General features: G+C 45.0%; 8 protein-coding genes across 8 annotated transcripts; 3 read left to right on the top strand and 5 right to left on the bottom strand.

Annotated features, from left to right (window-relative positions):
• Positions 1-378: 378 nt before the first annotated feature.
• On the top strand, positions 379-4,424 carry BRETT_000375 (uncharacterized protein; the record flags this gene model as incomplete). The annotated part of the gene is made up of 2 exons (XM_041278943.1): positions 379-3,837; positions 3,864-4,424. 2 exons carry the CDS (start codon positions 379-381, stop codon positions 4,422-4,424), a joined length of 4,020 nt encoding a protein of 1,339 aa, XP_041137157.1.
• Positions 4,425-5,563: 1,139 nt separating this feature from the next.
• Positions 5,564-6,433, bottom strand: BRETT_000376 (uncharacterized protein; the record flags this gene model as incomplete). Its single annotated transcript, XM_041278944.1, has 1 exon — positions 5,564-6,433. The coding sequence occupies one exon, from the start codon at positions 6,431-6,433 to the stop codon at positions 5,564-5,566; it is 870 nt and encodes a 289-aa protein (XP_041137158.1).
• A 320-nt stretch (positions 6,434-6,753) lies between these two features.
• On the bottom strand, positions 6,754-7,704 carry BRETT_000377 (uncharacterized protein; the record flags this gene model as incomplete). The annotated part of the gene is made up of 1 exon (XM_041278945.1): positions 6,754-7,704. The coding sequence occupies one exon, from the start codon at positions 7,702-7,704 to the stop codon at positions 6,754-6,756; it is 951 nt and encodes a 316-aa protein (XP_041137159.1).
• Positions 7,705-7,935: 231 nt separating this feature from the next.
• On the top strand, positions 7,936-8,658 carry BRETT_000378 (uncharacterized protein; the record flags this gene model as incomplete). The annotated part of the gene is made up of 1 exon (XM_041278946.1): positions 7,936-8,658. One exon carries the CDS (start codon positions 7,936-7,938, stop codon positions 8,656-8,658), a length of 723 nt encoding a protein of 240 aa, XP_041137160.1.
• A 127-nt stretch (positions 8,659-8,785) lies between these two features.
• On the bottom strand, positions 8,786-10,786 carry BRETT_000379 (uncharacterized protein; the record flags this gene model as incomplete). Its single annotated transcript, XM_041278947.1, has 1 exon — positions 8,786-10,786. One exon carries the CDS (start codon positions 10,784-10,786, stop codon positions 8,786-8,788), a length of 2,001 nt encoding a protein of 666 aa, XP_041137161.1.
• A 1,054-nt stretch (positions 10,787-11,840) lies between these two features.
• Positions 11,841-13,499, bottom strand: BRETT_000380 (uncharacterized protein; the record flags this gene model as incomplete). The annotated part of the gene is made up of 1 exon (XM_041278948.1): positions 11,841-13,499. One exon carries the CDS (start codon positions 13,497-13,499, stop codon positions 11,841-11,843), a length of 1,659 nt encoding a protein of 552 aa, XP_041137162.1.
• Positions 13,500-15,399: 1,900 nt separating this feature from the next.
• Positions 15,400-16,527, top strand: BRETT_000381 (uncharacterized protein; the record flags this gene model as incomplete). The annotated part of the gene is made up of 1 exon (XM_041278949.1): positions 15,400-16,527. One exon carries the CDS (start codon positions 15,400-15,402, stop codon positions 16,525-16,527), a length of 1,128 nt encoding a protein of 375 aa, XP_041137163.1.
• A 1,912-nt stretch (positions 16,528-18,439) lies between these two features.
• BRETT_000382 (uncharacterized protein) lies at positions 18,440-20,890 on the bottom strand (the record flags this gene model as incomplete). Its single annotated transcript, XM_041278950.1, has 1 exon — positions 18,440-20,890. The coding sequence occupies one exon, from the start codon at positions 20,888-20,890 to the stop codon at positions 18,440-18,442; it is 2,451 nt and encodes an 816-aa protein (XP_041137164.1).
• Positions 20,891-22,330: the final 1,440 nt, after the last annotated feature.

The raw sequence follows: 22,330 nt of genomic DNA on the forward strand, positions 1-22,330 counted from the left end.
TTGACAACTTACAGCGGCTGAATTTTCTCAGTTTTGAGTTTTTTTAATTTTTTTTTTTTTGGCCCAGCAACTTTTGAGAGGCTTTTCGGCTTTTCGCACTGGCTTTAAGATTTAATTTTTTTTCTCCTTCCTTTTTTTCCTCCTGGCACACGTTTAAGACAACACTGGATTATTGTTTGCGATCTTCAAAACCATCTGAAAAATATCCGATCTGTGAGCATTTACGTGAACGGACTGAGTGCACGGAGTTTTGATCTTTCAAGAAACAAGGCGGCGCTGGAACGAAAACACGAATTAACCAGCGGTTTTTACAAGGGCAGTTGAATTTGTGTATTTTTATTTTCTTTATCGTGAAAAAAAGCACGGAAAGTTAGAGCGATGTCTACAGACCAGGGGGTTGCAGGGAGTGTGATTACTTCAGGCAACGGAGTGGCAAGTGGAGTGGCAAGTGGAATAGCGAATGGAGTGGCAAATAGAGTGGCAAATGGTGTGGCAAATGGAGTGGGAGGAAATGAAATGGTTACTTCAGGAGTTATCTCTTCAGGAATGATTTCAGGAAATGGTACAACTACTTTGGGAAATGATACAACCACTGCAGGAAACAGCATAGCAGGTCTGAAAGCAAGCCACGTGCCTCCGAAAGTGGAACCGATGAAAGTGGCCATGCCGGAATCTCCAGAGGCGTTGTTTGAATTACTTCGCAGGTACAGGGAGCTCGAAATGACACAAACGCACGAAAGCGAGAAGTTGGGGATTCTCAAAATGTTGCGGCGGGTGAACAAGATGCAGGAGGAGTATGAGGCGGCGTTGGCCGAGGAGGAGAGGCTTTGGGAGAGTAACAATGAAGATGTGGATGTTGAATTGCTCCGGGACCAGATTATTGGGCTGCAGCTGATGTCGAAGGACCTGGACCTGCCGGTGGGGCTGCAGTTTGAGTTCGGTGAGGAGGAGGAGAAGGGGAAGGAGGAAGAGAAAGATGAAAAAAACAGGAAACTGCAAAATCAGATCGAAATTCCTCTGGACGACTACGAAGAAAAGGCAAAAAGACTGGGAATTGAGCCAAGAAGACCGCAGCCGGATCCGGCGGTAAATGCCGTCGGGACGAGCTTCTCGGAACAGCAGTTGTACACGAAGCTACAGGTGCGGTTAAACGAGTTGGAGCAGCTTCCTGGAAATATTGGATTTTACGATTCGGGAAACATCTCGAACGATTTGGAACATGCAAACGATGAAGTGGTGCAAGGAGTTGATGAGGCGAAAGTGCGTGCACTGGTGGAGTTGAAGGGTTTGCGGCTTCTCCCATTTCAGAAATATTTGAGGAACAAGCTGGTGGTGAAAAGTGCCAGTCGAATAATGTATGAGGATGGGGAGTTGAACAAGTACGGAATTTTCCGGATGTGGAAGCGCGGGTACTGTGTGCGTGCGAAGGAGAAGGTTGCGCAGACGGCGCTGCTTGCGGAGCGGCTCCATGCGGAGCAGCGCAAGGAGCAGCGGCGCGAGCAGCAGCGTAGCTGGCGGGCGCGAGTGCGCGAGATGGCGCAGGCGGTGTCCACGTGGCGCGCACAGGCGCAGCGGCGGCGGTCGGCGCGTGTTTCTCTTGGCAAGGCCGTGCACCACTTCCAGCAGCAGGCGGAGCGCGAGGAGGCACGGCGCAAGGAGCGCTTTGCCAAACAGCGTCTTCAGGCTTTGAAGTCGAACGATGAGGAGGCGTACATTAAGTTGTTGGACGAGACCAAGGACCAGCGCATTACGCATCTTTTGAAGCAGACGAACTCGTTTTTGGGGTCGCTTGCGACGGCAGTGCGGGTGCAGCAGCAGGAGTCACAGATGATGGAGAAGGAGGACAAGGGCGCAGCGGGCGCCGCGGGTGTGGATGGCGCAGTCGCGCAAGAGACGGGCGCTGGTGCGCATGGCGCTTCAGGCGCCTCTGGTGCTGCAGGCGCGCAGGACCCAGACACCATGGACTACTACGAGGTGGCACACCATATCAAGGAGGCCATTCTGCACCAGCCGTCGATTCTGGTCGGCGGCAAGCTCAAGGAGTACCAGCTGAGGGGTCTCGAGTGGATGGTTTCGCTTTATAACAACCACCTAAACGGAATTCTCGCAGATGAAATGGGTCTTGGCAAGACGATCCAGTCGATTGCACTCGTGACGTACCTCATAGAGGCGAAGCAGGAGCCCGGGAAGTTCCTGATCATCGTGCCGTTGTCGACGATCACGAATTGGACGCTGGAGTTCGAGCGGTGGGCACCAAGTGTGAAAAAGATCGTTTACAAGGGCAGCCAGCAGCAGAGAAAGGCATTATCGTACGGAATCCGGGCAGGGGACTTCACGGTGCTGTTGACGACGTACGAGTACGTGATCCGGGACCGGAACATGTTGGCGAAGTTCCGGTGGGCGTACATGATCATCGATGAGGGCCACCGGTTGAAAAACACGCAGTCGAAGCTTTTCCAGACGCTCACGCAGTACTACCGGACGCGGAACCGGCTCATCTTGACGGGCACGCCGCTTCAGAACAGCCTCCCGGAGCTCTGGGCGTTGCTGAACTTCATCTTGCCGAAGGTGTTCAACTCGGTGAAGTCGTTTGACGAGTGGTTCAACACTCCGTTCGAGAACACGGGCCACCAGGAGCGGCTGGAGCTCTCGGAGGAGGAGAGCTTGTTGGTCATCCGGCGGTTGCACAAGGTGCTCCGGCCGTTTCTCTTGCGGCGGCTCAAGAAGGACGTTGAGAAGGATTTGCCGGACAAAGTGGAGAAGGTGGTCAAGTGCAAGCTCTCGGCCTTGCAGGCACGTGTGTACAAGCAGCTTCTCGAGCACAACGCGTTGTTCGTGGGTGCACGGGTGCAGGGCCACCACCGGGCGGGTCTCCGGGGGCTAAACAACAAGGTGATGCAGCTCCGCAAGATCTGCAACCACCCGTTTGTGTTTGAGGAGGTCGAGGATGCCGTCAACCCGGGCAGGCTGACCACGGACCTCATCTGGCGGAGCTCGGGCAAGTTCGAGTTGCTAGACCGCATCCTGCCCAAGCTCAAGGCCACCAACCACCGCACGTTGCTTTTCTTCCAGATGACGCAGGTCATGGACATCATGGAGGACTTCTTGCGGCTCCGCGGGATCAAGTACCTCCGGTTGGACGGCTCAACGAAGGCCGACGACCGCCAGGCGATGCTCAAGCTGTTCAATGCACCGGACTCGGAGTACTTCTGCTTCTTGCTCTCGACCAGGGCCGGTGGTTTGGGGCTCAACTTGCAGACTGCGGACACGGTTGTGATTTTCGACACGGACTGGAACCCGCACCAGGATCTACAGGCCCAGGACAGGGCCCACCGGATTGGCCAGAAGCACGAAGTGCGGATCTACAGGTTGATCACTGAGGACTCAGTTGAGGAGGTGATCCTCCAGAGAGCCCACCAGAAGTTGGACATCGACGGCAAGGTGATACAGGCGGGCCGGTTCGACAACAAGTCGAGTTCCGAGGAGCAGGAGGCGTTTTTACGCCGGATGATCGAGCAGGAGAAGAAAAAAGCCATGGAGCACGACACAGATGAGATGAACGACGACGAGATGAACGAGATCTTGGCCCGCAGCGACGCCGAGAAGGCACTATTCCGCAAGATGGACGACCAGAGGCACCAGGCCGAGAAGAACGACCCTCATCCGCGGCTCTTGGCGGACGACGAGCTTCCCGAGATATTCAAGAAGGACATGGCCAAGGAGCTCGAGCCCAAGCACGTCGAAGTTGGCCGCAGGCGGCACCTCAAGAAGGTCATTTACGATGATGGGCTTACCGAGGACCAGTGGCTCCAGGCTCTGGACGATGACAACGACACTGTTGAGGCCGCGGCGATGCGGAAAAGGGCCTCTCTGAGAAAGAGGCGGGCCAGAAGGGGAGTGGGGATAAGAGAGGTAGTGAAAATGATGTAAGTGGTACTGAGAATGAGTCTGGGGAGTCTGATAATGATTCTGAACCTTCTGGGCATTCTGATTACGATTCAGACTCCAGCGAATACCACCCACCCTCAAAACGCAGAAGAACTGCAAGCAGGTCTCCATCCGTTCCCCAAGACCAGTTTGTCGACCTCGGCCTGCAACTCATCAAGCAGCTGCGTGAACTGACGGACGATTCCGGCCGCAAACTTGCCACGCTGTTCAACACTCTTCCCTCCAGGCGGCTCTATCCGGATTACTACCAGATAATCCACCATCCGGTGGCCTTCCGCCAGTTGAAACACAAATTGGCAGCCGACCAGTACGCCGACTACCACGATTTCCGCCACGACTTGCTCACCATGTTTGCCAACGCAAAGTTGTATAACCAGGAGGGCTCGCTGGTTTACCAGGATGCCCAAACGATGGAGAAATACTCCTTGGAGAAGTTGGCCAAGATCGAGTCCCGGCTTGGTGTGCACGCGGACTGAGGCTTTGTACTTTTAGTTGCTTTAATATGTATTATGCACACGGCTATAGCTGTTGTGGTTTTTGTGCTGCTTTAACTGCGTGGTACAGCTAAGATTTTGTTTGATATACACCTTTAAATGTTGTATTCATCTTTAATGTTTTTTTAATATTGTATACACCTTTACTGTTCTGTTTAAGTGTTGTGTCTACAAGTTACATCCATATACCTCACATCTCTTAAATCAGGGCCTTTCCCTTAAAACGGTATTCTCAACATATATCTGTACTTAAATCAAGTACCGTCAAGTATTGAACATACCTTCTATTTCCATTTAAAGCAGCCTTCCAACTGTTGTATCTACATTAAGTCTTGTATTTCATTTAACACAATTCTTTACATTGTATCAGTCTTACCATTAAAGTATGTATCTACATTTTTATCTTATATATAATTATGTGTCTACACTTAAATCATTAATCATTCATTTACATTCAAGCTGGATATATACACTGTAAGCAGCTACATACATACCTCCAAGTTGCTAAGCATATACCACTAGTAGCTAGTATTTACATTTCAACTAAATACAAGCCAAGTCCACTTATTTCAAAATAGTATGTGCTGACCAACACATTTTCAACCACACTTTTCATTTAATGTGTCTTCCAGGTAGCTACATTTGGAGAATACATCTCAAGCTTACTTACTTGAAGGTGATATATCTACCTAGGAAAGCTACATTAACCCTAATGTACCCATTTCAAGAAGTTAAATACACAATACCCATTTCAAATGGTTCTGCAACACTTTATTGTGAACCAGGGCATCTCACACTATTTCAATATCAAAGTGTATATCTAATTGTATAGACATCATCCCAATATCAAATGAATTTACCCGACATCTCCTGGTGCTTTATACCATGGCATCATATCGTTACCATTAGTGCCTACCTTCAAATATTCCAAGTCAATGTTCAAAATGTACACTTATTTCAGTGCACAATGCAATAGATAAAACCAAAACTGCTATGCTAAGTCCTAGAAGTCTCACTCAAAGAATCGTTCAACAACATTCCCAATCTGCTAGTTAACAACACCAGCACCTCCAAACTCACCCTAAACGTGTCTACCACTATTTCAGCAATAGTACCAGCTGTTACTTCAAGATATTAAAATAATCCCTGAACCGAAAGTAAACAACATACGATGGAGCCAAACCACAGGCTAATCCAACTATCTTCTCCGGTACAGTGTGGTAAAATACAGCCGTTATGGAAAACATTGCCATCCATATCAAGACAACCGCACAAACCATAATTAAGATAACTTTGTAAGCAATAGACGAAACGTTATGCTGCGTGTTCAATACTCCCTCGAGTCTGTTTCTCAAATGAACTTTCCTCACTATGAGTAGTTCAAAGATCGAAACAGTGCTGAAGCAGCTCAAAATCAACGAATGCCCACTAAGCTTGACACCGCCAACCCAAGTGTTATCATCATCTGCCAAACATTGATGATAACTAAGCGATCCGTTTCCATTCGAACATTTACCGCCGGTAAATTTCAAAAACCATCCGAAAATCGAATCACCGAAAAACCAGACTATCAAGATGTTGATCCAGGCAAACACCAGTACAAGTTTCAGCACCTGCTTTGCCAAAACTTGCTTCTTAGTAGTTGTTGCTCGCAGATCACGTTCAGTCACAGGAAGTAATGAAGCCGAGTCTGAATACTTAATAGTCTCTGATTTAAAAAACAATAGGTATGCTGTGATGATACTGAATTCTAGTGCGAAAAGCTGAAACGAATGACCCGCAAAGTATCGATTTAACACACCCTTCCGGCTGATAAGTGGCATGTTGATGAGATTTAAATCCAATCCTACCACCCACAAAATGAATCGTACCACAAGACCAACTATTAGAATACATGGGAAAATAAGCATAATGCCCAGATCCCGGCGATCCTTGACAACATCGAACCATCTTGCAAAGGAGGCAAGTATGCCTCTAGCAGGAACAAGCATTCAAAGGTACCTGACTATTGTTGAATGACGTGTTTACAGAAATTTATGAGTGATTACAACAAAGTTACTAGTGACATTCTCGCTGATTTTAAACAATCACATACATTTTTTTATATTACTATGCGCGACGTACTGAACACGTGACTCAAATTTGCCAGATAGATATGATTTGCCAGCTGGATAGGATAGGATAATACAGATACGGTAAATTCAGTTTTTAGTCATTTATTCCTCTCCGAAAACAAACCAGAATGTAATTAAGAGGGTATAGAATCTAGAGAGGGAAAAAAGGGAGATCCCACCAAAAAATAAGAATCCAGCTACTTAGTGGTAGGATAGTATGTCTTTACTCGAGACTTCTTCATGATTTTAAGAAATGTGCGGCAAAAATCATCATCCACTCTGCATCCCTTTAAGGAAAGCTCTAACTTTCGTTTTAACACGGCTGTAGAACGATTACTCGGCGAAATTGGACTGCATAGAACAATAGCACTATCAATTTTTGTTGGACCACATAGAAGTACTATTTCCAAATGTGTACTGTAGCAAATGTTGATCTTGGAAAAGCTCAAATCACTTTTCAAAGAAGATTTCGGCAGACTTTGGGCCAATTTGATGAATGCCGACCGGCGCAGCTGATACTCAATAAGGCGTTTTCTGATCGAAAACACAAACTTCTTCAAATCGCAATTTAGGTACTCTGCTGCTAAGTCGTCGACCGACACAAACTTTGGAACTGTCGACTTGAACACAAAATATTCGTTGTTTTTTGGATTCTTCTTCAATATTATGTAATGTGGCAACACGAACGTTTTTTTGCATGTATCAAAGGTATCAAATCTAATTCCAAGATATTCACCACTTTCTCCCGGCGGAACATTTACCGGAAACGCACTGACCCCTCCAAACCGATAACAGTTCTCCAGACGAATGGCTGGTGAGTACTTTTTTATTAATTGATCATAGTTAATGGAATTTTGTTGTGCGAGGTGATCCCGTTTTCTGGAATTATCTTGCTTGTCAGTCACAGATTCGTAGTCTTGCACTCCGCTCACCATTATTCCATTTATCAAAACGTCAAAATAGTCATGACCCTCCAATTTAGCGATGAGATCATTCTCATGTTTAAGAATGTCATGTTGCTTATCTTCTTCTTCTACTTTGGCCTTGTTGTTTTTTTGAACTGCCAAAGTTTTCTCATATTCAGCAGAAAGAGCATCCACCTCTTCCTGTAACGACTCGACCTCTTTTTTAAGATTTTCCAGTTTCATTGTATCTGCACGTTCTTGTGGTAGCAAAATAAATATTGAATATAGTTCTGCTTACGCTAACGGGAAGATTAAGATAAACATGAATGTACGCGATAAGCACGATCTCCAAAGTTGCAATTAAATTATTTTTCTTCTCAGGACAGACAAGAAATTTTTCTTCAGATCTATTTCATCAAGTGAGATGAACCCTTATCATAAAGCCAGCACTAAGCATTGCGGGAAACTATAGCAATGACAGATTGCACCTACAGCCATCATATAAAATGGATGAGGGAAGCAATCAAAGTTGCAGAATCAGCTCTTGAAGTTCCAGAGGTACCTGTTGGCTGTATTTATGTTCATGATGGAAAAATCATCGGCAAGGGCTTTAATGCCACCAATATCACATTGAACGGCACACGACATTCGGAACTAGTGGGATACGACATGATACGACAAACGTATGGGGAGAAAACCAAGCAAATATTTCGGGAAACAGATCTGTATGTGACAGTTGAGCCTTGCATAATGTGTGCAAGCTTTCTTCGACAAATGGGGATACGAAAAGTCTTTTTCGGGTGTGGAAATGAGCGATTCGGTGGGAATGGTTCTATTTTGAGTATCAACACTGACATGCCGAGCAGAGCGGATGAAAATATACATATAGACACTCCATATATTGCCTATCCTGGTATCCTTAACAGAGAAGCAATTATTCTCCTAAGAAAGTTCTACATCAAGGAGAATAAGAAATCACCCAATGCCAATAACAAAAAGCACCGCCGACTAGATCTGCAGAATTTCCCAATGATAGAATACAGCAAATACATCACCCGGAAACAGTTTACGAATTTGTTTGGTGAAGAAAATGGATGGATATACGATAATAACGAGTTTATGGATTTTGACGATAACAACAGGATAACCAATGTAAACACAGAAAGAGATTCGAAGAAGATGAAACTGGACTCATGAGGTTACGCATTAACTAGAATGTACTTATAGAAAATAATGCATGCTTTGGAATTAAGTACTAACTACCAATTCCGTAATTGGAAATGTAGGAGAAACAAAAAGATATGTAAAAGTAAGATCTCGTCATTTAATCATTCGATTCATGTTCTTCCGAGTCACCTAGATTCTTTATTTTTTGAATATCAGCAGATATTCTTCCTTCGTTTTGCGCAACTTGGCTTTTGGAGAAAAATTCACCGTCAGCTGAAAGCTTATCTGGGAAAAGATCTTTTCCATCTTTGGCAAAGTCCTCATCCAACTCTTTCATACTCCTTTGTGCATTTGTATAAAACTGCAAGTAAAGCTTCTCAAGATCAGATAATGAGGATGCAACTTCCTCATTCTTCATTTTTGTAAAGAACTCAGACTCTGTCAATATATCCTCTTCATATCTCTTATACACTTTTTCTGCATTCACTTTTTCTCTTTCCAGCATTTCAATACGCTTGTCGAGCTTCTGTATTCGTTCATTTGTCATATTTCCTGCCCTTGAACCGGAAATTCCAGCAAGTGACTCGAATTTTTTAGTCAAAAAGGTAATCGTACCCTCTGTGGTCGATGTTAATGAGCCACCATTGACCAAATTTTGCTTCTCAGCTTTAGCCTTCTCAAGATAATGGGCAAGCATTTCATAGTCGATTGCCTTATCGTTTTTCACCTTAATAAGCTTCTTCAGCTCCATTATATAGTGCTCCAGATCAACTAATGATGTAATATACCGATTGTCGATTCCCCTATTCAAATTCTGCAGGTCTTCCGATGTTTTTGTAAGAGAAGATGCGAACCGTTTTAACTGAATATCACATTGCCGAGTTTCCTGATCCATATCCTCAACTTTCTGATGAGTACCATCGATATCATTACCCAAAACCCTTGCAAGTTTACCAAATTCGGAGCCAAACTTCACCATATCCTCCGATATACTATTCTGGCGCTCAAGTACCCTCGAATAGATATTGTTTATCTGCCTCAAATTCTGTTGCAAATGCGTAATTCTGTTTTCAATCTCGACAAATTCCTTTTTGTTCACATTCTCCAAAGTAGGCTTTTTGAAGGAATTCATTATGAACTCCGTGACAGTTTCAAAGTTTTGAGATGCAGAGTTTGAAGTATCAAGACTGCCAACAGCTGAAACTTTCAAGTTTGCACGATACGCATTCCAGTGAACCGTATCAGCAAGAAAAACGCGTAGAACGTCGGATGTTTTCATGATTGGATGACTGCATACTCTGTGTAAGAATATAGATAGAGAAACAGCTCTTTTGGAAGTAAACTCTTCAGAAAATCGGCCTCCTTTAATATACTCCATTCTCTTCTTATCTGGTAAAGGGGGGACGAGAAGTGTTGGAAAGTCGTTCACAAGACATTGATAGAGAAAGTAGAAGTCCGAGTACCGTCTTCGAACCTGAAATGTCTTCTTTGGAAATAATTTACTGTCCGTTTTAACTTGAATGCGGTAACTAACAAATGTGTTTGATCCCTCGTGTTCTGTTAAAGGAGAGTCAACAACTGTGTGAATCACATGTTCGGAGTCTGATGTATCAGAAGCCTTGTTATCTGAATGATCAGTTGTTCTATTGGTATTTCCGGATTCTGCTGATGAATTGGAAGAATTGCCGACTTTAGCACCCTGATCAACATCTAAATTGGATATTGAAGGGGGGTCCAATGCAATCGATTCAATTGGCTCCTTTGATCGCTCAGCAAACTTGTCCTGATTTCCTGGTGACGCATTTTGGTCTTTATCATTGCTCTTTAACGGACTCTTATTCTTATTCGTATCTCCGATATTAGAGTCACTCACATCAGCATGATTTTCTCCTGTTGAACTGCCCAATTCATCCACATCCTCTGGAAAAAGCGTCTTTATACCAGCATTCCTCACCATTTTTGAAGTTACTAGCTCATCTGTTTCATTTGATGCCGGACTAAGATTATCATTAGTCAATTCCTGCTTACTGTTCTGCTGTTTATTGACATCAGCAGAAGAGTTCACAGTTGAACTTTCTGGATGCGATTGATCAAAAACAGCGACACTTTCAAATGGATTTTGAATTGTTTCGCTTGTTTCTTTTCCATCGAGACTCATGCTAACTAGAATTCCCTAAATCCAGTATGATGCAAGAAAATACAATTGTTAATGTTGATAAAAACTTGGATATGGTGCGTATTAATTGTTTTGCAATAAGCAAGTACCAGATATGATATGTGGAATTGAACCTATTTAATACAAAATGAAAATGTAGAAGTGAATATCAACCAATTACTTGGAGTAAGGAAAATAATGAAATTTCATTTGTGCTGTTGCCCTTTCAAGACGAGCAGCCGTTTCTGATAACAAGGCCCAGACAATGGGAAAGTAGGAAAAAAAAAGCACATCCCTACATTACTGTAAGAGTGCACTAATGGGCAACGAAGAAAAAAAAAGACCCTTTGGCTAATAAACATTCCATCCGTAAACGACACACAGAGGAATGATATAGACTACAGTTAGAATTCGTACTAGCTCATTTGTATATTTTGGTTTTGTAGATATTAACATGTAATTGTGCTATCTGTCGAACACAATCCAGATAATGCTGGCTTGTTAAAAAAAAAAAAAAAAAAAGTGTATAGATAGATGGGGAACAAAGGAAAGAGACATCATGAACAATTGTAAGCCTTGAATGTGATCAACATCGAGGTATGGGCAAGACAAGAGACAACTGTAATAGATAAGACAAACAAAATGCTTCACAAGGAGGTGAAATCGCGATGTAAAGCATGAAAAACAAAGAAAGATGGACGTAGCAGGCAGATTTTAAGACAAACAGGGAAAGAAAGAGCACCTAGAATGTCTGCATCCGGCACTGCTTTATGACAAGATGAGGTGTGACATTGCTGCGGCTCCAAGAAGGGAGACGCGAGCCTTTCTTCGAAACTGGAAACAGTTGTAGTTCAAGCCAACAACAAAGTAGAGTCGTTTCGCATAAGATTAATGTGAGAAGTAAGCACGCAAAGATAAACAGGATGGCGGGAGCACCCGGTAAGGTAAAGTGGAGATAGTTTGGGGGGGGGGGAAAAAAAAAGTTAAAAAAGGACGTCGCAGGGTTCGAACGGCGACACACCATGACATGGACAATTCATAATTCTATCGGAAAGTGTTAGTTGTCTTGAGCCACATTATTCTCGGGCTCGCCGGCGGCTATCTCAGGATTGGTGTTGTCCTTTCCAGCGGCAACACGCTGGTCGTCGGCCAAAATCCACTGCTTTGGATTCTTGATTGGTCTGAGCTTGTAAGATTTCTCCCCGCTGCTATTCTTGACAACGCCGTACTCGAGGTTCTTACATCTGCTCAAGCACTCGATGACCGTGTTCACGTTGTTGAACGACATCACAGACACCCTGTAGAAGCCGGCAACGACTTTCAACGGTAGGAAACCGTCATCGTTCATGTTTTTTCTCAGAAATATATCCTTGATGAGGTTCTGCGTGGAGAAGTAGTAGTCAATCTGTCTTGCCAAGCTCTCAAGCTGCGATTCCTTCGAGGCCTTGGAGTTGTTGGCGCCTGAAGCGAATTGGCCTGCAACCGGCATCATCGATCCGTATCTCTGGCCGTATGGGGAATATCCCATTGGTGCAAACATCGGCTGCATCATGTAAGGCTGGCCGTAGTTCATTCTGCGCCGGTGGCGTCTTCCCTCACTTTTTTCCTCGTTCTTCGTCCCTGCACTCTCACTTTTAGCCCCGTCCTTGCCCTCGGGCTTCTCCGCCTTCGACACATCCTTGCCCTCCTTCGAGCCGTTGCCATTCACGTTCACGTACATCATCGGCACGTAGTACTGCCTGTTGTATGGAATGTATGGGAGGTTCACGTTGTTGTAACGTCTGCCATGGCCCTGATTCGCACCATGTGACCTGTACTGCTTGCTCTGGAAGCCGTTGGCCGGGCCGTGGCTATGCTGCTGCTGCTGCTGTGTTTGTTGTTGTTGTTGTTGTTGTTGCTGCTGTTGCAGTTGCTGCTGTTGTGGTTGCTGCTGCTGCTTGCCATTTTTCTGCACACGTTGCTGCTGCTGGGCCTGCGGTAGCTGCTGCTGCTGCTCGGCGGTGTGGGCGGTAACATCCGGCTTCTGCTCGGCATGCTGTGTACTTTTCTGCACGGATTCAGTAGTTTTGGCCAGTGTTTTGGCCTCGGACTTCGCCGAAACGCCATTTCCGGCCTGCCGAGAGCCGCCGGCCTTCTTGGGGGACTGCTTACGCGAGCCACTGCGTCTCTCCTGGTCATTCCGGGTCTTTTTTCTGCTTCTCCGCTTGCCAGAGCCGGATTTTCCTCCATTACCCGTGTTTTTCCCACTTGCAATGACAACAGACGCTTTGAAGGGCAGCCACTTCTCCTTGCCGGATGGTGCCTTCAACACATTCGAGTCCCCGTGCTTTGTCTGCTGCGAGTGGCTCTCTTTCAGTATCGTCTCTGTAATGGGGTCTTTTCCAACTGGGATCACTTTTGGAGTTGTTCCCCATGCATTTGTCGATGGAACAGGTGCCGGTGCCAGCTTCACTTTCTTCTGGCTGGCCTTCTCTCCATTCTGGGAATTCGACCGCTCATTTTCCTTCTTTGTGGCCGAACCTGCCGTCTCACTTTCATCAACTGGCTTCACAGCCTCATAATCGGCTGAAGATCCTGCTTTTTCGACACTTGCTTCAACTTCGGAGGGTTTCGTTTTCATATTCTCCCCGGTGCTTTGATGAGCATCGCCCACACTCTCAGGTTTGCCCTCGGCACCTGTGGCTGCGGCATGTGCGTATGAAATAACTGTAGACATTCCTGTTTGGTTTTCGTTTCTAATTACTTGCGAGAAACTGAAATATTTTCAACTCAGGACTCAACACGAAATGCTCACGATGATCTAATACTGTGGTTCCTGGCAAACTCGACTGCTTTGAAGGAATGTTCTGGAACTCTGTAAATACACCGCTCGACAACTGAATATATGGGCACAAATCAAGCGTTCAAATGTGTAATGTCTAATGGCAAAAGAAGCTCAACTAGTAGATGGAGCAGATATTTTTTTTTGCTTTTTAATTTTTTTTTTGGTTAATTTTTTTTTTTCTTTCAACCGGACGATAGGTTGGTTGCAGTTTCAAGAAAGAAGAAGCAAAAAAAATGTGTTGAATCAGTCGATGTTATAGCTGGGTGTCTGATTGGATAGTCTCAGTTACACTCTACTTGAATGCCTCTGATATAAGCTATGTTGTGTGATAAATTGCGATGTGTATAGTCCTGGGTAATTACGCAGATTTAATCGTAACACTTGCTGGAGGTGAAAAAAAATGCCACTTCTCGAAAAATAAGTATTTTACTATTTTTTTTTTTTTTTTTCTCTTTTTCTTCGTTCCCGCACTGTTCGGCAAAAGCTGGAAATTTCAGTGGTGAAAAATTCGTGCTCCATCTGTCGAATTTGTGGGATGGTTGGTATGCGAAGCGGAATAATTGCCGACTGGCACACTTAGGGCATTACGGGAGAATCAAGAACACGGAATTGGGGAAAATGCAAGTTGAATATTGAATCGGTTACAATAATTCATATGTTATACACGGCACAATCCGGAATTATAGGTTAGATTACTGTGCCCTTTTGCTTTTTAGTTGTATTTATAAAGTGTACTTGTACTTTTTTTTAGTGGTCCATTAGTATCATCTCGGTCTTCGGTATGCGAGAATAAAGGATAAGTTGAAATTTACAAGGGCCAAAAATCAAAGTCAGGTGAGTGATGTAATAACCAAGATATGTTTTGGGTGTGAATAAAACAAATTTGTACTATGCATTAATACGAAACAAGGATATCAAATATAAATATTTTGCATAGGGAAGATATATGCTTTTTAACTTAGTCCTTAGAAACGAACCAATCGGGAACGTTTTCCAGCTTAGGCAGCCCCGGGCTTGCAAAAGGTTGGCAGCGGTGCGAGGTGTATTTGAAGCCGAAAAAGAGAAATCGGAAATTCGAGTCCGCGGGTGATAGGTATCAGGATTGGGATATTTGTGGGGTAAGGAAGAAGTTGGGAACTTGGAGCGTCGGAATGGGAGCGCGAGTGCGCAGACACGCGACTATCGGGCGCCGGCGCCGGGCGCTGTGGCGCCTGTGGGTGCGAAAGGGGAAGGTTGACCCTTGCCGAACAAAGGCCGACTTTTATTTCCGAATTGGAGCAGCTGATTAGTAAGGGGTGGCAGAGAACAATAGTGAGCGATAAGGGGAGGCATGAAGTATTTAAGCGGTGGAAATCCGGGGGATGTTTTGAGATAAAAAGAATGATTTTGGAGGGAGGAAGGAACTAGCTGGGGTTAGAGAAATACTTGATATTAGGAATATTAGGAAAGTGAATTGGTGTAGAACTATCAATTAATAGAGAATTCAATTAGAGGAAATTATAGTGTTAGAGAACTGATATTGGGTATTATTGGAAATTAACTAGAATTAGAGCACTGATATAATAGGAGTCCATTAAGAGAGGATTAATATTATAAGAAGGGCAACTGATATTAGGGATACTACTAATATTAAAGAATAGAAGGCAGCTTTTCAAATAAAGGACAACTTTTCAAATAAAAGACATCTTCTCAAATAAAGGCATCTTTTCAAATAAAGGCATCTTTAGAAAATAATTTACCCTTAAATATCTGAGGGGAAACTTGAAAGCATTTTAGCACAGAATCTCAATCAATGGCTTACCCAGACACTTTCGAGGGTTTCGCGGTTTTCGACCCGTCGCCTGCAACGTGGTCGACGGTGAAAAAATTTGAGTTTAAGCCGAAGCCCTTTGAGGCGCACGATGTGGACATCCGGATTAACACATGCTCGATCTGCGGGTCGGACGTGCACTCTGCGTCGAACGGGTGGCGCAAGCCGAATGCGCACTACCCGTTGGTGGTGGGCCACGAGATCGTGGGGCGCGTGGTGCGCGTGGGCGCTGCGGTGACCGATTTCAAGCCGGGCGACCGCGTCGGCGTCGGCGCGCAAGCGCAGGCCTGCCTCAAGTGCAAACTTTGCAAATCGCACAACGAGATTTACTGCCCAAAACTTGTGCACACATTCGGGGGTGTGTACCACAATGAGGACGGCAGTACGACATTTTCGAACGGCGGATACTCGAACTATGCGCGGATCAACGACTACTTTGTGTTTCACATTCCGCCGGAATTGACCGATGCGGAGGCTGCGCCGATGCTCTGTGCAGGCGTGACGACTTTCTCGCCGCTCGTGCGCAACATCCCAAAGGAGTTGCCGCAGGGACAGCTGCGCCCACGCGTCGGCATAGTGGGACTGGGTGGTTTGGGCATGATGGGCATCCAGTGGGCGCATGCGCTAGGCTGCGAGACGACCGTTTTCTCGCGCTCGAGCCGCAAGTGCGCAGATGCGCGGAAGCTCGGCGCAGACCACTTCATCGCCACCGCAGAGGACAAGGACTGGGTGCGCAAGGTGGAATTCTCGCTCGATCTCATCATCTGCACTGCCAACTCAACGCAGAATTTTGATCTCGACACGTACTTGCGCGCGCTCGTCGTGGGCGGCAAATGGGTCAATGTCGGCCTACCGGAAGCGCCCTTCTCCGTTTCGCCGCGCTCCTTCATGGCCAACGCCTGCTTTATGGGCGGCTCGCATCTCGGCTCCCACGTGGAGATGGTGCGCATGTTTAAGCTTGCCGTGGAAAAGGGTGTTCGCGCATGGACCGACAAAATTCCCATCAGCGCGCAGGGCGTCAAGGAGGGCTTGGAGCGCTGCAGGGATCACCGCTGCAGGTACAGAGTTGCTTTGACAGATTTTGATGATGCCTTTCCAGGGCGCGTGTGATGATATCCGAGCTTTGTGAGGTAGCTATTTTTTTTTTTATCTTATCTCTTTTTTATTTGTACTTGTGTAATGATATCTGAGCTTCGTGAATCCCCAACTATTTTCTTATTTATACTTTTTTTTTGGTATTTCTTACTTTGTGATTTACTCTGTGATCCCTAAACTATTTTTTATTTACCCTTCCTGAATGGGAATTCTTTTACCTGTGCTTTAGATATTTTTTATATATTCTAGATACCTATAGTTTTTTAAATTTTGTTTTGTATGCTTCTAATTTGTGAGAACGGATAAGTGAAGGAGTAGTGTTGAAGCAGACAAGATTTTTTGGTAGCTGGTTACTGATCTGGAAAGAATTGGTAGATTAAACAGAGTGGAATAATATGACCTCAATACTAGTTATAACAAAAACTTCATAAAGTAATCGGCGTCACACTAAAATCAATTAAACAAAACTATTACAATTCTATAATAAAATATTAAGTTAATAAGGTTGGTGGAGTGCGAGACAATAGCATATATTATTAGATAGCAAATCTGAAGAAATGCGAGCAGTTGAAATATACAAATGAGAGGAAATACAAATCGAAGTAGTAAAAAAAAAGTAAAATGATTAAGGTGAAAGAGCATGCTAATAAATCAGAATATGCAAATCTGAAATTCAAGTACAATCCATGACATGGTAAAAAAAATGTTTTTTAGGATGAGGGATCCCCAAGAATTTCTCAAAAAGGTAATTGCTTCACTCTTAAGGAAATTTTGGCCAATAGATCAAACAAATAAATTATGGTTAGTACTACGTCTAACGTTACAAGTAGAAGTAAACCATTTTAGGAATAATCCACTAATCATGAATAATTCACAACCGCGAATAACAAGTATTTGCATTGAATATATATCTATTGAAAGTATTTCTATGGAAAGTATATCTATTGAAAGTATATCTATTGAAAGCTTTGAAAAAAATTTTATTAGGATTCTTTTCTTATGTCGGACGCAAAAATATGCTGCATTAGACAAATGCCATCTGACAAATTATACCAAGAATATGTACACCATTAAAATTAGTACTGATATAAGATTATGCACAACAGGATACAGGAGGTAATTATAGAATGTCTGAACATCAATGAACAAATGTTACAAAATAGAGTCCAATAATAGTATCGAAGTGGAAATAGTAATACAAATACACTGAAAATAATATTTTTCTTAGAAATATATAATACTATTATTAGGAATGTGGTATATCACCTACACTACAAGCACGTAATAATGGTAGGGACCATAATAAAATGTAGTGGATAAAATATTAGAATTGCATAGCCTGCATACATAATTCGCATTATCAACTTAAGAAGGAATTAGTTGCACCGATGGAGAAATTCCGAAGGCGATAATGAAAGCAAGCAACTTAGTAGCACTAAACTTCATGATATGCTATCTTGATATATCATCATGAAGCACCATGCAGACTCTTTTTAATTATCTTGTATATCATTGTCGTTCGTTTCAAGCTCCATTTTGATATAAAAATCATCACTAATGACTTTCAATAAATGAATTTAAACAATGAGCATGGCACATTGCACTTAGCACAGTTTTGTCTAAGCCTGTCTTTATCTAGAATACCTTCATTTAGGATATCCTCATTCTGAATATCGTCAATATCCTCATCTATGATATCATCATTTAGAATACCATCATTTAGAATACCATCATTTAGAATACTTTCATCTAGAACATCCCATCTAGAATACTTTCATCTAGAATACCATCATTTAGAATACTTTCATCTAGAACACCCCATCTAGAATACTTTCATCTAGAATATCCCATCTAGACATTCCTATCCAAGCATGTATAAGCACATCCCATTCCATCCCACAAATATTCTATAAACAACATTTTCTTTTTAAGCATCCCGCTCCAACGCAATCTTCATTAATGTGGCATCCGGCCGGAGAACCTTTGGATAAGGCTGTGCTTCAATTGGGGCCTTGACAATTTTCGTGTCACCAGAATCCTCTAGTTGTTTTTTCATCACCATGTGCCTGTCTATGTATTCGCGCTGAAAAAGTTCATCTAGACGCACCTCCGGGTTGTTGCTGCAGCTGTTGCCCTCGCGGTCTGCGCGCGCGCACACGCTGTCGGGAACCCAGGTGCGGTACCGCGACCTCCATGTGTGTTCTTCCCAGCTCCAGTTGTTGCGGTAGCGCATGTACTCGCGCCCAAGGATGCGCAACACCCCCTGCGGGAGAAAGGCGCGCTCCCCCTCAAATAGCGCAGGGATCACCGGAGAAATTTCTGATTCCAAGTAGTAGTGATTGTTTCTGTCCATGAGAAAGCGCCGGAAGTCCTTTTCCGCGACGTCGTTATCCAAAAGGAATTTCTTGTGTTCTTTCGCAAGGTTTTTACCCATTGCGCGGCGGCTTGGGCGCTCCTTAGCGAATGCGAGCGCAGTTATATCAATGAAAAGACCCGTATGCACATCTATGAAGCGCGCATCGATCGCATTGCGCCCGTTGCCCTTAGCGCGGTAAAAGAAGCTGTTGCCGACGTCCAAGTAGTATGCGCCCATACCGATGTCTGCGAGCAGTGCGTCCTGTGGTACTGGCGCATCCACATCCGCATTTGCGCTTGCGCTGCCGCTCACGTCCACAATCACGCTGTGCGCATACTTGCGCGCCAACTCCACGAGCGCTGCCTGCGTCACCTGCACGTCGTGGTCAAAATCCCAGGCAAGAGTGAGCCCGTTGAAGTAGTATCCTAGCAACGAGCCGTGCGCAATCCAGGTGTCGATGCCGGCGGTGCGCGTGAAGCGCAACCATGCGCGCATCAGGCGGTGAAGACCGGACTTCGACTCATACTCAGGAAGTTTGCGGCTGCTGATAAAGCGCCAGTCGAGGTGCGCGCCGTTGTCTGCGCCAATTGGCGTGTATCCGGCCTCGTGGAAGAACTTGGGAAAGTCGTTTTTGGGGTGCCCATCTGCGAACTGCACCACCTCCTTGTTAAGGCGCAACTGCGTCGAGTACTTTGGGTCACATTCGAGGGCACCCTGCGCGGCATCCTGGCACTTGCGCTCGATCTCCGCCACGGCGCTCTGCGCAGCCTCCTTCACGCTGTCCTCGCCATCGCGCCACTCGAATGCGCTGCTGTCAAGCTGCACGGCACTGCGTTGCTTGTCCACACGCTCCGCAACCACGCGCATCACGTCCAAGTCAGCGTACTTGGCGCTGTCCGCAACCATGCGCGTCTTGTCGATGGCGCCGTTGAGCCGGTGCATCTGGTCCACAATCGAGATCTCGTTGGTATCCGCATGCCCCTGGCGGTACTGCGCCATCAGATGGTCGAGAAGCGGCTGGCGGCCCTTAGATTCAACGGTGCGCACGGCGAGCGCCCTTGCGCTGGTGGCGTCAACGAAGATGATGCGCTCGGGAGTAGGCATCTCGTGGTATAGATAAGTGCCGGCCATGAGCACGCGCGCATCCCGCGCAATGCGCGGGTCGGAGACGCCGGTAATCTTGAAGCGCGGATACGCTGGGTCCGGGAGTGCAGCGACTTCGTCTGCGCTGAGGTCACGGCATGCGCGGCGCGTGGAAAATCCTGTTTCCTCAATAAACTGCGCGCAGCCGCTTATCGGCTGGCCGCGGTGCGCGGATAAATACCGGTCGCTCGGCAAAAGCCGCTTGTTGAAATCGGTCCAGTCCTTCCAGCAAAATTCAAGCTCCAGTTTGGGGTCAAAATTTTCGTCGTGTGACTCCAAATAATCAGCCACCTGCGCCACATACAACGCGACTGGGAGTCGCGGGTCGAAAGTCGTCATTGTGTATTTTAGTCGCCATTTGGACATCCGCTTTCTTTCCGGACGTCGGAGAATCGTCTGATCAAGCCGTAACTCCGACAGTTTGTCCTCGGACGAGCTCAGAAGGTTGATTATACTCTTGGCCAGATCGTTTCGCGGCGTTTCGTGATATTGCCACTGGTTCATTGCCACAGTTGTCGTGTGGTAATATCTAAAAACAACGAGCATTACCGTAATCAGCAGACCCAAAATGGTGGCCCGCTTGATACTGCCGGGTCCCCGGGGTCTTCTTAAGTGTAATCGGCCAGCTGATGACCGTTTCATGCTAGAAATCAGCCGTGATAGGCCCATCCCGTGACCAAATCTGCCCTGTCTCGTGTTTTCGTCTGTTTCTTCGATGGAAAAATCGGTCTGCACAAGTCTGGGGCTGGAAATTCCTCCTTTTGTGCCTTCGTGGTCGCTCAAAGTGGTGCCTGAGCTCTGCTCGAGGTCTGGGCTGTGCTCTGGCGATGTCTGTGCTGAAGGGGAGCCGCTCAACTGGTTGTACTGCGGGTTTCCCATTGATGTGTTTGCAGGCACTGTTAGATGATTGGAGAAGGGGTTATAGAAGTGGTTGTAGAAGTGGTTGAAAAATGGTTGGTGTATTAGTTGATGGATTAGTTGATGGATTAGGATGTATTAACTATGAAATAACAGCTATGATCGATTAATTGCGATTAACTGTGATAAAGTAACCGTCCAATCTGTACTGCTCGGGCTCGTCTATTCTCGATAATCCCTATATGTGATCCCAGCGAATATTATACTCACAGCTTGTTGTCCTGTGATATATTTCTTGATTTCTTATTCTTCAATTATCTCCAGTTTTCTTTCTAGTTCCTATTTCTATTTCTTATTCTCTCCTTCTATTTTCTTTCTATTCCTTGTTCTCTCTTTCGATCGCTCCTGGTATCCCTTACTCTAACCGTTGGAAAGCAGCAAAAATGCAAATTGGATTCAATCAAATTGCAACCAGGTCACAAGACCGCTTTTGCGTTAGTGTGATGTCAAATAAAAGGAAACACTCAAGAGAAAATATAAACCTCAAAATTGGACAGAAAAAAGATCCGACTCAAGTTCGGCCAAAAACTGACAAAAGATAATGACAGCACGGAAATAGAAAGGAGATAAAGCGAAAGAGTACAATTCAATTGTTCTCGATGAAAAAGTCTCAGGTCCAGAACTAAAATCCAGACAATTCGAAGAAAGGGTTTGCGATGAAAACGATATTTGTACGATCGAATTAAAGTATATAAGAAGTTTGTGCGTTGTCTAAGCAGTTGCAAATGTGATCCAGTTTGGTCTGAATCAACATTGGCGATTATTTGCACTATAAGAGGTTCGAAGTTTAACGCTGAAAAAACAAGTCTGGTTACATGCAATGAAAAATTTTGAGACCAAGGCTTGGAAGCTGGAGAATAATAAAAGCCTGGTTATGCGCTTGTGAGAATTGAATAGCCGATTTGTGGGCTGTTACCGACGAATATGGAAACAATGAACAAACAAAAGCGTACCAGGACAAGGTCAAACAATGTCAGAATTGCAAAAAACGGACTGCTCATGCCAAATGTAAAAATGGTAACAATGCAAACTGTTTTTCGTTGCGGGAGGAAAAAAAAGAATAACAGACAAATGATCGCCGGATGAATCCCGGTCTAGAGACCAAAAAAAAAAAAAAAAATTACGAAGTAAAACATAAACAAAAGCCAAGCCTGGCTTTGAAGCAGGCACAGTAATATTTCAAAGATAAGCGGATGTACCTTTGGTGAGATACAGCGCAGGCGCATCCCATACATATTTTCCAACCCTTCAGCGCAAGCCCTTTATCCACAACTTACAATGCGGCAATGGTCGCGCATTCCATATTATCCGTTATCAGCGCAGGGTCACCAGAGGCATAGATTTCCCAGCGCACGTACCGGGTCCTTCCGAAAGTTTCTTTAACACTACATTATTTTTTTA

This window comes from Brettanomyces bruxellensis, chromosome 8 (genome assembly GCF_011074885.1).
Source record: "Brettanomyces bruxellensis chromosome 8, complete sequence".
Taxonomy (NCBI): Eukaryota; Fungi; Ascomycota; class Pichiomycetes; order Pichiales; family Pichiaceae; genus Brettanomyces; species Brettanomyces bruxellensis.